This window comes from Jaculus jaculus, chromosome 9, assembly GCF_020740685.1.
Source record: "Jaculus jaculus isolate mJacJac1 chromosome 9, mJacJac1.mat.Y.cur, whole genome shotgun sequence".
Classification (NCBI taxonomy): domain Eukaryota; kingdom Metazoa; phylum Chordata; class Mammalia; order Rodentia; family Dipodidae; genus Jaculus; species Jaculus jaculus.
In genome coordinates this window covers 15,321,984-15,336,771 of record NC_059110.1, presented here as the reverse complement: position 1 = coordinate 15,336,771, position 14,788 = coordinate 15,321,984, and the positions used below count along the sequence as shown (strand labels likewise).

The following is a 14,788-nucleotide window of genomic DNA, read 5'->3' as shown; positions in this document are numbered from 1 at the left end:
AAAATAAAAGAGAGACTGAGAGGGAGAGAGGATATGATGCAGAGTGGAGTTTCAAAGGGGAAAGTGGGGGAGGGGAGGAATTACACAGGATATTGCTTACAATTATGGGAATTGTCAATAAAAAATTTTGACACATGTGCTACCTCGTACATCTGGCTTACATCAGTACTGGGGAATCAACCTGGGTCCTCAGGGTTTTCAGGCTAACTGCTAAGCCATCTCTCCAGTCCTCTGTCACTTCTCAGCACCATGGTGCCTTCTGAGTCATCCCAAGGTCACCGCCATCTGAAAAGCTTCTTTAACCCAAAGTGAAAGTAGTGTTAATACATATGTGTGAACATTTAAGAGAAGTGCTTACTGGGCAGTTTGGTGAGCATAGTACATACATTTAGCCAGAAACCAGCCAATGTTACACCCCTAGGGCTCATGACTACCCCTGTTGTAGGTTTTCTGTATCAGGGGTATATTCCCTCCCATGGAGTGGGCCTCCAGTCCATGTCAAATTAGAGGCTGCTTGGTTTCCCCCATAACACACGTGCCACTATTGCACCCGTTGGCTCATTTGGCCTGGCTGGCAAAATATAAGGCTTGCAGTGTTCACTGTGGTTTATCTCCACTGGTAGTTTCTCTCTCTCCCATGGAACTGCATGCCATGTAGTATTTTCACGATCTCTTAGCTCCTAGAAATTTATTGCCTAGCAGCAATTTTAGATTTTGAAATGTTTACCTATGCATGATGGGATGTCATGGGGACAGGTTCCCAGTCTAAACCACACTTAGCCTGAGCATTAGTTTATAATATTTTCAATTATTTCATTTATGAAACAAAGTTTTTTTTCTTGATTTTAGAGCTCTTTGACATTCAGGGTTTGGGATGAAAGACGTTCAACCTGTAGGAAAGTTTTATTTATTTATTTATTTATTTGTTTGTTTGTTTGTTTACTTCTATATTTAAGAGAGGGAGGCAGATAGAGACAGTCAGACAGAGAGAGAGGAAGAGAATGGGTACACCAGGGCCTCTAGGTGCTGCAAACAAACTCGAGATGCATGTGCCACCTTGTACTTCTGGCTAACGTGGGTTCTGGGGAATTGAACCTAGGTCCTTTGGCTTTGCAGGCAAGAGCCTTAACCTCTAAGCCATCCCTCCAGCCCTAACTTTTTTGATGTTGTTGTTAAGCTTCCAAGTTATGGGTATGTTGATTATACAAATAGTAATCATGTCTGACTATGAAGTTAGGTTTCAGTAATATTTTATATTGTTTCTTTTTCTTTTTTGGGGTGTGGGGGCTTTGATGTGTGGTCTCACTCTAGTCCATGCTGACCTGAAATTCATTATGTGGTCTCAGGATGGCTTTTAACTCACGGTGATCCTACTACCTCTGCCTCTGCGGGGATTAAAGGCGTGTGCCACTGTACCCAGCTAAAGTCTTGTTATTTAAATAATGAAGCAATGAATATAAGGACGCCGGTCATTAAGGCCATCAGAATGTTTTGTCCTTTAACCTGAGGATGGAGGAAATGTATTCTGAGAGGGACTGTCTATGCATCAGAGTTCATCGTTGTCAAGTGGAAGACTTTGTCTTTTCTCTGGGTCCCCTTGTATACTCAGCTCATTCTAAAGACATAATTATCATGTTGTTTTGTCAATTCAGGCAGTCCTTGAAAGCTGTTTGAAATAGAAAGATGTTGTGTCTCATTTATAGTTTAATCTTCACTTGACCGGGGACATCCACGCCATTACTGCGGCCAACAACTTGCTGGCCGCGGCCATCGATACGCGGATTTTTCACGAAAACACCCAGACAGACAAGGTGAGGAGATGCCTTGTTACCCATGCTGGGGTCTTATCCATGGATTTGGGTTTTTAAATGAATTGTTGAATTTCATTAGGGGAGAAACCATCATTCATGAGTTCATTGAGGAAATTGCTATCTAGAAAAAAGGCGGGGGTAGTTCCACATACACCCGTGGGAGATGGGAAACAGAAGCCCCTTCAAATATCTGACCATGCAGATTAAGACGTAGTGAAGGTACAGCGTGCTCCCCCCAGACACAAAGTGGCCCAGATATCCACGACGTCACAGTGCCTGACACCACCTACACAAGACCATCATAAAAAGAGGAAAAGATGATGACATCAAAATAAAAGAGACTGATTTAGAGGGGGAGGGGATATGATGGAGAATGGAGTTTCAAAGGGGAAAGTGGGGGGAGGGAGGGTATTACCATAGGAGATTTTTTATAAATATGGAAGTTGTTAATAAATAATTTTTTAAAAAAAAGTAGTAGTCAAGGACTCAGAGATCAAAGATAAATCTCACATACAATCAAAGTGAGAGGGTACCCCCAAAGCATGACACAGGTAGAAGGCAGGAAGAAAAATACCCAAGCTAAGGTAAATAGTTCCCCCCATTCCCATCCAGTCTAGGAACAAGGGACAAACTTACGTGGATGTTCAGGCCAGGTCACAGGGCAAAAAGAAGAGACGAGAGAGCACCGGCGAGACCAGGAAGGAGAAGCCAGCTATCCGGGGATTGTTCAGTCCTCGAGATTATGACTTTGGAAACTGTAAGCTCTCTGAAACTTGATACCAAATTTGGTGGCATTTATCCATATGCTTAATGAGAAGAGCCACCCGGAGGTCCTGTTCTCACATGAGTGTTTTTGTCTGTTTGTTTGTTTTGGGCTTTTTTCGAGGTAGGGTCTCGCTGTAGCTCAGGCTGACCTAGAATTCACTATGCAGTCTCAGGGTGGCCTTGAACTCACGGTGATCCTCCTACCTCTGCCTCCTGAGTGCTGGGATTAAAGACGTGCACCACCACGCCCAGCTTTCACATGGGTTTTTGATCACTGCCGAGTTGTTGGGAGAATGACACTTTTAGTTATGACAGATATACCTAAAAGATCGGACAGGTAGGTATCTCCTCCCAGGGCAGATGATTGATCCCAGAACCTTGCATTGCTAGGTAAGCACTCTAACATTGAGCTACAGCCCCAGCAGGACAGGTGTGTTTGATGTTGTTGTTGGTTTGGTTTTTGGAAGTAATGTCTCCCTCTGGCTCAGGCTGACCTAGAATTCACTATGTAGTCTCAGGGAGGCCTCGAACTCACAGCGATCCTCCTACCTCTGCCTCCTGAGTGCTGGGATTAAAGGTGTGTGCCACCACGCCTGGCAGATATGTTTTTCTCCCTTTTGGTTTTTTTGAGGTAGGGTCTCACCTTAGCTCAGGCTGACCTGACGCTCATTCTGTAGTCCCAGGCTGGCCTCAAACTCATAGGGATCCTCCTGCCATTGCCTCCTGAGTGCTGGGACTAACGGCATGAGCCACCGTGCCTGGCTTGGATCGGTGTGTTTGTAAGTGACACGCAGTGATCTTTGACATGCTGTGAAAGAGCTCAGCGTCGTGCTGGCTTCACAGGCATGTTACCCAAGAACCGCCTCACACGGGAACGCTCGAGAGCAACAGTCCCCGTTCCTCGCGGGCGTGGGACGTAGATGCGAGGGGCACTTTCACGCACGTGTGCCGTAAGCTACCTGCCTTTGCAATTACAGAAACCTCATGAGTCTTTATTGCGGAATTTAAGCCAAGTGTTAATTTTTTTTGTTTTTGTTTTTCGAGGTAGGGTCTCACTCTAACCCAGGCTGACCTGGAATTCACTATGGAGTCTCAGGGTGGCCTCGAACTCTCGGCGATCCTCCTACCTCTGCCACCCTAGTGCCGGGATTAAAGGTGTGCGCCACCACGCCCGGCAACAAGTGTTAATTTTTAAACCTTTATTTATTGGCAAGCAAAGAGAAAGAGAAAGAAGAGAGACAAAGAGCGAGGAGATGGGCACGCTAGGGTCTCTAGCTGCTGCAAATGAACTCTTGATGGATGGGACACTTTGTTCATCTGGCTTTATGTGGGTACTGAGGTATCAAACCCAGGTCATTAGGCTTTGCAGGCAGGTTCCTTAACCACTGAGTCATCTCTCCGGCCTTAAGATGTTACTTTGATAAGTTGTACAGCTGTGGATGAAGAAAACTAACTTGTGCACATTTTTTGCAGTGTTTACTATTTCAGCTTTACTTACTTTTATCAAAAAGACAACATTTAAGACAAAACCGTTTATCTTAGCCCCCAAATATATACTAGAGTCTGTGAATTGTCCAAGTACATGTTTTGCGTTTCATTTTCTTAGGCTCTTTATAATCGACTGGTTCCCTCAGTGAATGGTGTCAGAAAGTTTTCAGAAATTCAACTTTCTCGGCTGAAAGTAAGTTTCCAGTCACTGGTTCTGTTTCGTTGTTAATGAGTGTGTGGGTGGTGCAGTGTGTGGTGTGTGTACATGCCTGTGGAGGCCCGAGGAGAACTTGGGGTGCCTCATCACTCAACAGCGTACTTCCTTGAAATGGGGTCTCTCCCTCAACCTAAAGCTGCCATTGATCAATGAGAACCAGCTATTCTCTGCTCTCTGCCCCTGTGTACTGGGGTTGTTTTTTGTTTTTTTTGTTTGTTTGTTTGTTTGTTTTTTGTTGTTGTTGTTGTTTTGGTTTTTCGAGGTAGGGTCTCACTCTGGCTCAGGCTGACCTGGAATTCACTATGTAGTCTCAGGGTGGCCTCGAACTCACAGCAATCCTCCTAACTCTGCCTCCCGAGTGCTGGGTTTAAAGGCATGCGCCACCACGCCTGGCCGATTTTTGTTTTTCGAGGTGGGGTCTTGCCATATATATATATATATATATATATATATATATATATATATATATATATATATATATATATATATATATATAGTCCAGGCTGACCTGGCGCTCACTCTGTAGTCTCCAGGTGGCCTCAAACTCACAGTGATCCTCCTACCTTGGCCTCCCAAGAGCTGGGATTAAAGGTGTGCACCACCGTGCCCGGTCTTAGCTTTTTTTTCCCCATGTCAGATGGGTAATGTGCCAGTGTCATAGCAAGGTTTCTGGGAGGCACATGCCACTCCAATGCGTGGATACCCAGTCCCCATATATGTGAACCAACAAAAAGGATCCTAGCTTTTTTTTTTTTTTTTTTTAATATACATGGGTTGTGGGAAGTGGAAAGCAATGGTTTCCAGGTCACGCGGCCTCATGCTTAAGCAGCAAGCGCTCCTAACCACTGAGGTTCCCAGGCCTACAGCGGTGGTTTAGAAAATCTCCGAGAAACACTAAAATTGCCAGAGCCAAGATTTGTTCATATTAGTTCCATTTCTAAAATACAGTAAAGTAGTCTATCGATCTCAGTTTTTGTTTCAGGGTGATACAGCACTTTTCCTTCAGAAATCCATCTTAATTCCTACCCATGTGTGTTCTGGTACTATTGCTGTTTCTGTCCTCCTAATCACTAAAAAATAACCTTTCCTGATGAAATTTATAAATATATGTATATATTATATATAATATATATAATATATAAATATATAAAATTTATGACTAGGGCTTTTTTTGTTTTGCTTATTTTTATTTATTTATTTGAAAGTGACAGACAGTGAGAGAAAGAGGGAGTGAGAGAAAGAGAGAGAGAGAGACAGAGGGAGAGAGATTGGCCTCCAGCCTCTGCAAATGAACTCCATATGTGTGCGCCCCCTTGTGCATCTGGCTTAAAGCATCGAATCAGGGTCCTTAGGCTTCACAGTCAAGCACTTAACTGTTAAGCCATCTCTCCAACCCTATAATGACTAGTTTGTATTACATTTTTTTCTTGGTATTTCGAGATAAGGTCTCACTCTAACTGAGGCTGACCTGGAATTCACTTTGTATTCCCAGGGTGGCCTCTAACTCACAGCAATCCTCCTCCCTCTGCCTCTGCTGGGATTATAGGCGTGCAATACCACGTCCGGTTTAAATGGTTTTAAAATATCACCTTGCTTGTTCCTGTGCCCAGTTCAGTTTGTTGAGAACAATGAGTAATTCCATCCTGACATGCAAAACTGCTATTTCCTGGACCTGTTTGTTGTTGTTTTGAAACAGGATCTTTCTGTGTAGCCCAGGCTGACTTTGAACTTGAGATCCTCCTGCCTCAGCCTTCTAAATGCTAGGATTACATGTGTGAGTTACCAGAATGGGCTAAAAAAATTTTTTTTTGCTAAACCGGGCGTGGTGGAGGACCACTGTGAGTTGGAGGCCACCTTGAGATTACACAGTAAATCAAAAGTCCGTCTGGAATAGAGGAAGATGCTACCTTGAGAAAACACGCAAAAAATAATTTTGTTTTCAGGATTCTTTTCTTCATAGAATTAACTGCGCTTGAAATTTTGTGGCTTGTTTGTTTTTGTTATAAGGTCTTGTGTAGTGCTAATTAGCCTCAAACTTACCTTTTTTGTTTTTTTGAGGTAGGGTTTCATTTTAGCCCAGGCTAACCTGGAATTCACTATGTAGTCTTTGGGTGGCCTCAGACTCATGGTGATTCTCCTACCTCTGCCTCCCCAGTGCCATCACACCCAGTTTAAAATTTTCAATTCATTTTTCTTGGTAGATTACAAATTTATTTCCTTGCAACTTAAGCATAGGCTTTATTTGCATTGTTGGTATTTATACTTGAAAAGAACTAATGAGGAAAAACAGCAGTTATATAGACCACTGTTAGAGCTCTTCTGAGTGTGGTGTGGACCGGCCACACGAAGCAAGGTCAGTCCTCACTGGAGGTTGCCAGCCTGATCCCCGTGTGCAAATTGTCACTTTAAGAGCCTATTACAGATTTCCGTTGTGTTACCTTTTCTTGCTATCCCTTCTCATTCTTTCTGCGTTTTCATTAATTCTTAGAAACTTGGAATAGACAAGACCGACCCGAGCGCACTGACCGAAGAGGAAGTGACGAGGTTCGCCCGTCTCAACATCGACCCCGCCACCATCACCTGGCAGAGAGGTAGGTGCTGGCAGACCTCAGTGTGTAGACCTGCCTGGGGGAAGGTGTTTCAGACAAAGCTCTTAGATTTATTATTTTTTTAAATATTTTTATTGGGCTGGAGAGATGGCTTAGCGGTTAAGCGCTTGCCTGTGAAGCCTAAGGACCCCGGTTCGAGGCTCGGTTCCCCAGGTCCCACGTTAGCCAGATGCACAAGGGGGTGCACGCGTCTGGAGTTCGTTTGCAGAGGCTGGAAGCCCTGGCGCGCCCATTCTCTCTCTCTCCCTCTATCTGTCTTTCTCTCTGTGTCTGTTGATCTCAAATAAATAAATTTAAAAAAATATATTAAAAATAAATATTTTTATTTATTTATTTGAGAAAGAAAGAGGCAGAGAGAGAGAATGGGCACGCCAGTGCTTCCATCCACTGCAAACGAACTCCAGATGTGTGCACCCCCTTGTGCATCTGGCTAACGTGGGTCCTGGAGAATCAAACCAGGATCCTTTGGTTTTGCAGGCAAACACCTTAACTGCTAAGCCATCTTTCCAGCCCTCTTGGATTTATTTCACATAAGTAAAGGATTTTTTTGAGGTAGGGTCTAACTCGGGCTCCAGCTGACCTGCAAGTCACTATGTAGCCTTAGGGTGGCCTCGTTCTTATGGCAATCCTCCTACCTCTACCTCCCAAGTGCTGGGATTAAAGGCATGCGCCACCACGCCCGGCTTTCACATAAGTAAAGTTTTATGTCTTCCCAGCCTGGGCTTCATAATTCCACCATCTAAAGTTGTTTTCCCAGCCCTCCCGCCTTTCCTCCTGTTTTAATCCACTGTTCTGTCTTCAGCTCAATCACACATGCTCCCTCCTCTTGGGAATGTCTAAGGGGTTGAAGCTCAGTGGTGGAGTGTTTGCCGTGTGTGTGTGTCTCTGTGTGTGTGTGTGTGTGTGTGTGTGTGTGTGTGTGCGCGCGCTCTATTCCCAGCAACACACACACACACACACACACACACACACACACTCTGCAATCGAAACAAATGTGGAAGCTAGGGAGCTGGCTCAGTGGCTAAAGCAATTGCTATACAAGTCTGAGTGCCTGAGTTTGGATCTCCTGGTGACACACAGAAGCCAGAAGCCATGGTAGTCCCAGTGTGCCTATGGCAAGAAGGGAGGTGAAGACAGAATCTTCTGGAAGCTCACAGACAGGGAAGTAAATGATAATGAGATAAAACCAAGGCAAAGGGGAGAAGTGACCTGAAGGTTGCACTCTGACCTCCCCATGCATGTCCTCATTCACACACACACACCACACTTGATTAATTAATTAATTTTCTCTTCCTGGATTCTTGTCTTTGCATTAAAAATAAATAAAGGGGGCTGGAGAGGTGGCTTAGCGGTTAAGCGCTTGCCTGTGAAGCCTAAGGTCCCCGGTTCGAGGCTCGATTCTCCAGGACCCACATTAGCCAGATGCACGAGGGGCGCATGCGTCTGGAGTTCGTCTGCAGTGGCTGGAGGCCCTGGTGCGCCCATTCTCTCTATATATGTATCTGCCTCTTTCTCTCTCTGTCACTCTCAAATAAATAAGTTTAAATAAAAAAAAAATAAATAAAGGGCTAAAGAGATGGCTCAGCCGTTAAGGTACTTGCCTGCAAAGTCTAATGACCTGGCTTCAGTTCCCCCGTACCCATGTAAAGCCAGATGCGCAAAGTGGCGCATGTATCTGGAGCTCGTTTCGAGGAGCTGGAGGCCCTGCTGCACCCATTCTCTGTCTCTCTCTGCATGCAAACAAATAAATAATATATATTTTCTTAAGTGAGGTAAGGTGGGGGAATAGCTTAGTAAAGTGCTTTATTTTGTTTGTTTGTTTGCTTGTTTGTTTTTCAAGGTAGGGTTTCACTCTGGTCCAGGCTAACCGGAATTCACTATGTAGTCTCAGGGTGGCCTTGAACTCACAGCGATCCTCCTACCTCTGCCTCCAAAATGCTGGGATTAAAGGCATGCACACCCGCCTTAAAGTGCTTTTTTTTTTTTTTTTTTTTTTTTGCGCATGCATGTGTATCTGAATTTGACTGCCAGACCTCCTAGGAAGGATCCTCCTACCTCTGCCTCCCCAGTGCTGGGATTAAAGGCGTGCGCCCCCATGCCCAGCTCTCCTAGGAGATTTTTTTGTTTTGTTTTAAATTTTTATTTTTTTAATTTTTTTTCTGTTTTCTTTCTTTTTTCTTTTCTCTTTCAATCTTTTTTTTTAATTTTTATTAACATTTTCCATGATTATAAAATATATCCCATGGTAATCCCCTCCCTCCCCACCCCCACACTCTCCCCTTTGAAATTCCATTCTCCATCATATTACCTCCCCATTACAATCATTGTACTTACATATATACAATATCAGCCTATTAAGTATCCTAGGAGATTCTTGACAACAACAAGACAATCGAAGTGATCACAGGTGCCAGGCAGGGTGGCGCACACCTTTAATCCCAGCATTTGGGAGACAGAGATAGGAGGAGTGCCATGACTTCAAGACAACCCTGAGACCACATAGTGAATTCCCGCAGCCTGAGCTAGAGTGAGACCCTACCTTGGGGAAAAAAGAAGAAAAAACAAAGACCTTCATAGGCCAGGTATTCCTGGTCCTTCTTGTATTGTCCTTCTCAGAGCTGTCCCCATTCTCCCCATTTCCTCCCTCTTTTGGAACGTATTTATCTGAAGCCTAATAGTTATCTTTGGTACTTTTTCCTATTTCCATTTCTTTTTTTAATTTTTATTTATTCATTTGAGAGAGAGAAAGAGAGATACAGAAATAGGCAGGTAGAGCGAGAGAGAGAATGGGTGTGCCAGGCCCTTCAGCCACTACAAATGAACTCCAGATGCATGTGCCCCCTTGTGCATGTGCCTTAAGTGGATCCTGGGGAATCGAATGTTGGTCCTTTGGCTTTGCAGGCAAACGCCTTAACCGCTAAGCCATCTCTTCAGCCCCCTGTATCCATTTCCTTCTCCTAGTTCAGTAGGTTCCTACTCCAGTGATACTGGCCTGTCATTTCCTCCCATCACTTTCTTTGTGGCTTGCCCATCCTGGGTGATAAATCACCATTAAACATCCGGGCATTTGACACTGCAGGAGCCTGGTTTCTGACTCTTCTGTACCCGGGACCTTGCTTGTCCTGCTGGCACCCCTTGCCTGGCCATCTCCATCTAGGAGTCTGCCTCCCAGATCCAGCCCGGCCCCGCTCTTGTGTGAGCTGACCTTCCCGGAACTCACTCAGCCAGGCCACTAAGAATTCAGTGTCTTCCCACAAACGGCGCAGGCGCAGCGCTAGCTCTGCCGGGCATGAGCCGCACCACGTGGTCACCCACGTACTCCGTTCCCCTCGTCTTTACACAGAACCTGTCGTCCCAAGTGCCTGGGACCCGCACTGTTTCAGATGTCACAAGTCTGGAGATTTTGGAAGCTTTACATGTACATAGTGAGATCCTTTGAGAATGTTGAGCAGATTTCAGTACAGAGTTCAGACTGCGGGGATGGCTTGGTGGTTAAGGCGTTTTGCCTGCAAAGCCAAAGGACCCAGGTTCGATTCCCCAGGACCCACGTTAGCCAGATGCACAAGGGGGCCCACGCATCTGGAGTTCGTTTGCAGTGGCTGGAGGCCCTGGCGCGCCCATTGTGTCCCTCTCTCTCTCTCTCTCTCTCTCTCTCTCTCTCTCTCTCTCTGTCAAATAAATAAATAAAATATTTAAATACAGAGTTCATTAATACGTTATTTACATGTTATACACATAGCCTGAAAGACATTTTGTAGAATATTTTAAATAATTTTGTGTAGGAGGACAGTTTCAGGCTGTGGGATTTCCCACTTACAGTATCATATCAACACTCAAAAAGTTTCAGATTTTGGACACTGAACTTGTAATTCAGCCTGCCTCGTGGGAGACGCCACTGCCACATAGCACACTTTGCAAACTCAGAAGTGCCCCCCACATGATCCTCCCGTGCACTGGGGTGACAGATATAATGTGCGGTTTTTCTGTGATCTCCGTCTGTTAGACTAGGTTAAAATCTCCCTGGACACTCGTAAGCATTTATTTCACATTGAAAAATAAGTTATAACATTACAGAGCTTGTGTGAAAATTTGTCCAAAAGCATAAGAAACATCTCACCAAGTGAATCACACTGCTGTTCATGGTTTGTGGTGCATCTGGTTTTTGTCTATAGCTCCATTATAATTTAGCTGTATGGATCTCTGTGTCCTACCAGATTCAATTATTCATCACTTATTTGCAAGTGGAGAGAGAGAAAGAGAATGAGAGAACACACCAGGGCCTCTTGCCTGAGGAGTCGAACTCCTTTGTGTATCGGGCTTACATGGGTACTGGGGATTGAACCCAGGCCATCAAGCCAGCAAGCACCTTTAACCTCTGAGCCATCTCTTCAGCCCCCAAATCATTTATAAGTATTTTCTATTCTGTTAGTTCTATATTGTAATGGTCATTTTATTTATTTATTTTATATGATGCTAGAAACTGAACCTATGGTCTTGGGCATGCAAAGTGCATTTTGTCTCACTGAGCTCTATCCTCAGCCCCTGTGTGTCTCCAGAATTTTCCTTTGTAGATGAGCCACAGCTTATACCTTCCCCTTTAAAAAAGAACCTTAAAAAAATTATTTGTTTGTAAGCACAGAGATGAGAGAGAATATGTGTGCTGTTGCCTCTAGCCACTGAAAATGGACTTCAGACGCATGTGCCACTTGGTGCATATATTATGTGGATGCTGGGGAATCCAACCCAGGTTGTTAGGCTTTGAAGGCAAGTGCCTTACACCACTGAACCATCTTCCTAACCCCATACCTCTAAAATTGACCTTCAATATTTTGAATAACTGACATGAATATTTTCAGCAACTTTTCCAGGGAGCCTGCTTGTTTTTGTTTTGTTTTTTTTTTCTTCAGGATTTTTTATAACTAGAAAGATTCATTATTAAAATGCCATTGTATCCAGCATGTGCAGTCAGCCTTTTCGAGGCATTTCTGAGTTTGTGTTGTTACTTTTAAAACTTGTTTTGAGGTTTACTGGTCCAAAAAAACAAATACAGTGGAAATGAGTTTATTTTAAAACATACATATGGCTATACTGAGAGAGAAATTTTCAGACCCAATGGCATTCTTTTTTTTTTCCAATTTTTTTTTAAATTTTTTATTCATTTATTTGAGAGCGACAGACACAGAGAGAAAGACAGATAGAGGGAGAGAGAGAGAATGGGCGTGCCAGGGCTTCCAGCCTCTGCAAACGAACTCCAGATGCGTGCGCCCCCTTGTGCATCTGGCTAACGTGGGACCTGGGGAACCGAGCCTCGAACCGGGGTCCTTAGGCTTCACAGGCAAGCGCTTAACCGCTAAGCCATCTCTCCAGCCCTTTTTCCAATTTTTATTAACAACTTCCATAATTATGAAAAATATCCCATGGTAATACCCTCCGTCCCCCCACTTTCCCCTTTGAAATTCCATTCTCTGTCATATCCCCTCCCCATCTCAAACAGTCTCTCTTTTATTTATTTATTTTTTAAATATATTTTAAAATCTTTATTTTAGAGAGAGACAGAGACAGAACTGGCATGACAGGACCTCGGCCATTGCAATCAGACTCCAGATGCTTGGGCCACCTAGTGGTCATGTGCAACCTTGAGCTTGCCTCACCTTTGGAAAGTAGAGCTTGGGTCTTTAGGCTTTGTAGGCAAACACCTTAACCACTAAGCAATCTCTCCAGCCCTTATCCAAACTTTGTTTCTAAATAGTACATGTTATTCACCATGGAAAACCATTGAGATACTTCAGCAATGAAGTTGGCTTTAGTGGCCCATTATCCATGGGGGACATCATAGTGAAAAATTATGTCCATCTTATGTATTTTCCTAAAGCTGAGATGACAGTGCTGACTGAGGTGATAATGGTATTAGAAACATTCTAACACCATAAAGGGAGTCAGGAGCTAGCTCACTCATTGTGTCTCACCATAGGATGCCCTCAGCTGTATCATGCTATGGCAAGAAGATATTTCTTTTTTTTTTCTTAATTTTTTTTTAAATTTTTATTTATTTGAGAGCGACAGACACAGAGAGAAAGACAGATAGAGGGAGAGAGAGAGAGAATGGGCCCGCCAGGGCTTCCAGCCTCTGCAAACGAACTCCAGACGCGTGCGCCCCCTTGTGCATCTGGCTAACGTGGGACCTGGGGAACCGAGCCTCGAACCGGGGTCCCTAGGCTTCACAGGCAAGCGCTTAACCGCTATGCCATCTCTCCAGCCCTAATTTTTTATTTATTTATTTGAGAGCGACAGACACAGAGAGAAAGACAGGTAGAGGGAGAGAGAGAGAATGGGCGTGCCAGGGCTTCCAGCCTCTGCAAACGAACTCCAGACGCGTGCGCCCCCTTGTGCATCTGGCTAACGTGGGACCTGGGGAACCGAGCCTCGAACCGGGGTCCCTAGGCTTCACAGGCAAGCGCTTAACCGCTATGCCATCTCTCCAGCCCTAATTTTTTATTTATTTATTTGAGAGCGACAGACACAGAGAGACAGACAGATAGAGGGAGAGAGAGAGAATGGGCGCGCCAGGGCTTCCAGCCTCTGCAAACGAACTCCAGACGCGTGCGCCCCCTTGTGCATCTGGCTAACGTGGGACCTGGGGAACCGAGCCTCGAACCGGGGTCCCTAGGCTTCACAGGCAAGCGCTTAACCGCTATGCCATCTCTCCAGCCCTAATTTTTTATTTATTTATTTGAGAGCGACAGACACAGAGAGAAAGACAGATAGAGGGAGAGAGAGAGAGAATGGGCCCGCCAGGGCTTCCAGCCTCTGCAAACGAACTCCAGACGCGTGCGCCCCCTTGTGCATCTGGCTAACGTGGGACCTGGGGAACCGAGCCTCGAACCGGGGTCCCTAGGCTTCACAGGCAAGCGCTTAACCGCTATGCCATCTCTCCAGCCCTAATTTTTTATTTATTTATTTGAGAGCGACAGACACAGAGAGAAAGACAGGTAGAGGGAGAGAGAGAGAATGGGCGTGCCAGGGCTTCCAGCCTCTGCAAACGAACTCCAGACGCGTGCGCCCCCTTGTGCATCTGGCTAACGTGGGACCTGGGGAACCGAGCCTCGAACCGGGGTCCCTAGGCTTCACAGGCAAGCGCTTAACCGCTATGCCATCTCTCCAGCCCTAATTTTTTATTTATTTATTTGAGAGCGACAGACACAGAGAGACAGACAGATAGAGGGAGAGAGAGAGAATGGGCGCGCCAGGGCTTCCAGCCTCTGCAAACGAACTCCAGACGCGTGCGCCCCCTTGTGCATCTGGCTAACGTGGGACCTGGGGAACCGAGCCTCAAACCAGGGTCCTTAGGCTTCACAGGCAAGTGCTTAACCGCTAAGCCATCTCTCCAGCCCAAGAAGATATTTCTAAATGTTTGGATTTCCTGATCTCCAAGGCTGTGAAACAAATCATTGTATTATAGAATTTTGGTGAGAGGACCCATTTCCTAGTTCAAAACAAACAATGAATAAATGGCAGTCATTATTACCATTAAGTATTTCTTATAAGAATTTATTCTTTTTTTCAGGGAAACAATTTAATTGCTGGCTAGGAAACAGGCTAGTTTTTTTTTTTTTTTCAAGTTTGCCTCATAATTTAAGATTTTCAGGACTTTTGGCCTTTCCGACCTTAACTTTGTAATATGGCCATGAAACAGCAATGCTTAAAGCATAAATTACTGGCAAAAATTAGAATAATGCCTGACTCATCCTTTCAAGGCCACAGTGAGGTAGCCAAACAAGGGGATGTGTCTTTTTCATGATGCCAAAGTTGGCTGGATACCAGAGACACTACTCTCTTTTATTTTGATGTCATCATCTTTTCCTCCTTTTATGATGGTCTTATGCAGGTAGTGTCAGGCA

At 44.7% G+C, this 14,788-nt stretch overlaps 1 protein-coding gene and 1 non-coding gene across 2 annotated transcripts in view; one reads left to right on the top strand and one right to left on the bottom strand.

The window, feature by feature from the left end:
• Nucleotides 1–14,788, top strand: part of Mthfd1l (methylenetetrahydrofolate dehydrogenase (NADP+ dependent) 1 like) — a 233,366-nt gene that overhangs the window by 69,456 nt on the left and 149,122 nt on the right. Inside the window, exons 14-16 of the mRNA XM_045158475.1 lie at nucleotides 1,704–1,811; nucleotides 4,183–4,257; nucleotides 6,770–6,872. Coding sequence (XP_045014410.1) covers nucleotides 1,704–1,811; nucleotides 4,183–4,257; nucleotides 6,770–6,872 — 286 coding nt within the window. The remainder of the gene's footprint in view (nucleotides 1–1,703; nucleotides 1,812–4,182; nucleotides 4,258–6,769; nucleotides 6,873–14,788) is intronic.
• Nucleotides 4,913–5,018, bottom strand: LOC123463895. The gene has a single exon (XR_006639264.1). It is a non-coding gene; the product is annotated as a small nucleolar RNA U13 (small nucleolar RNA).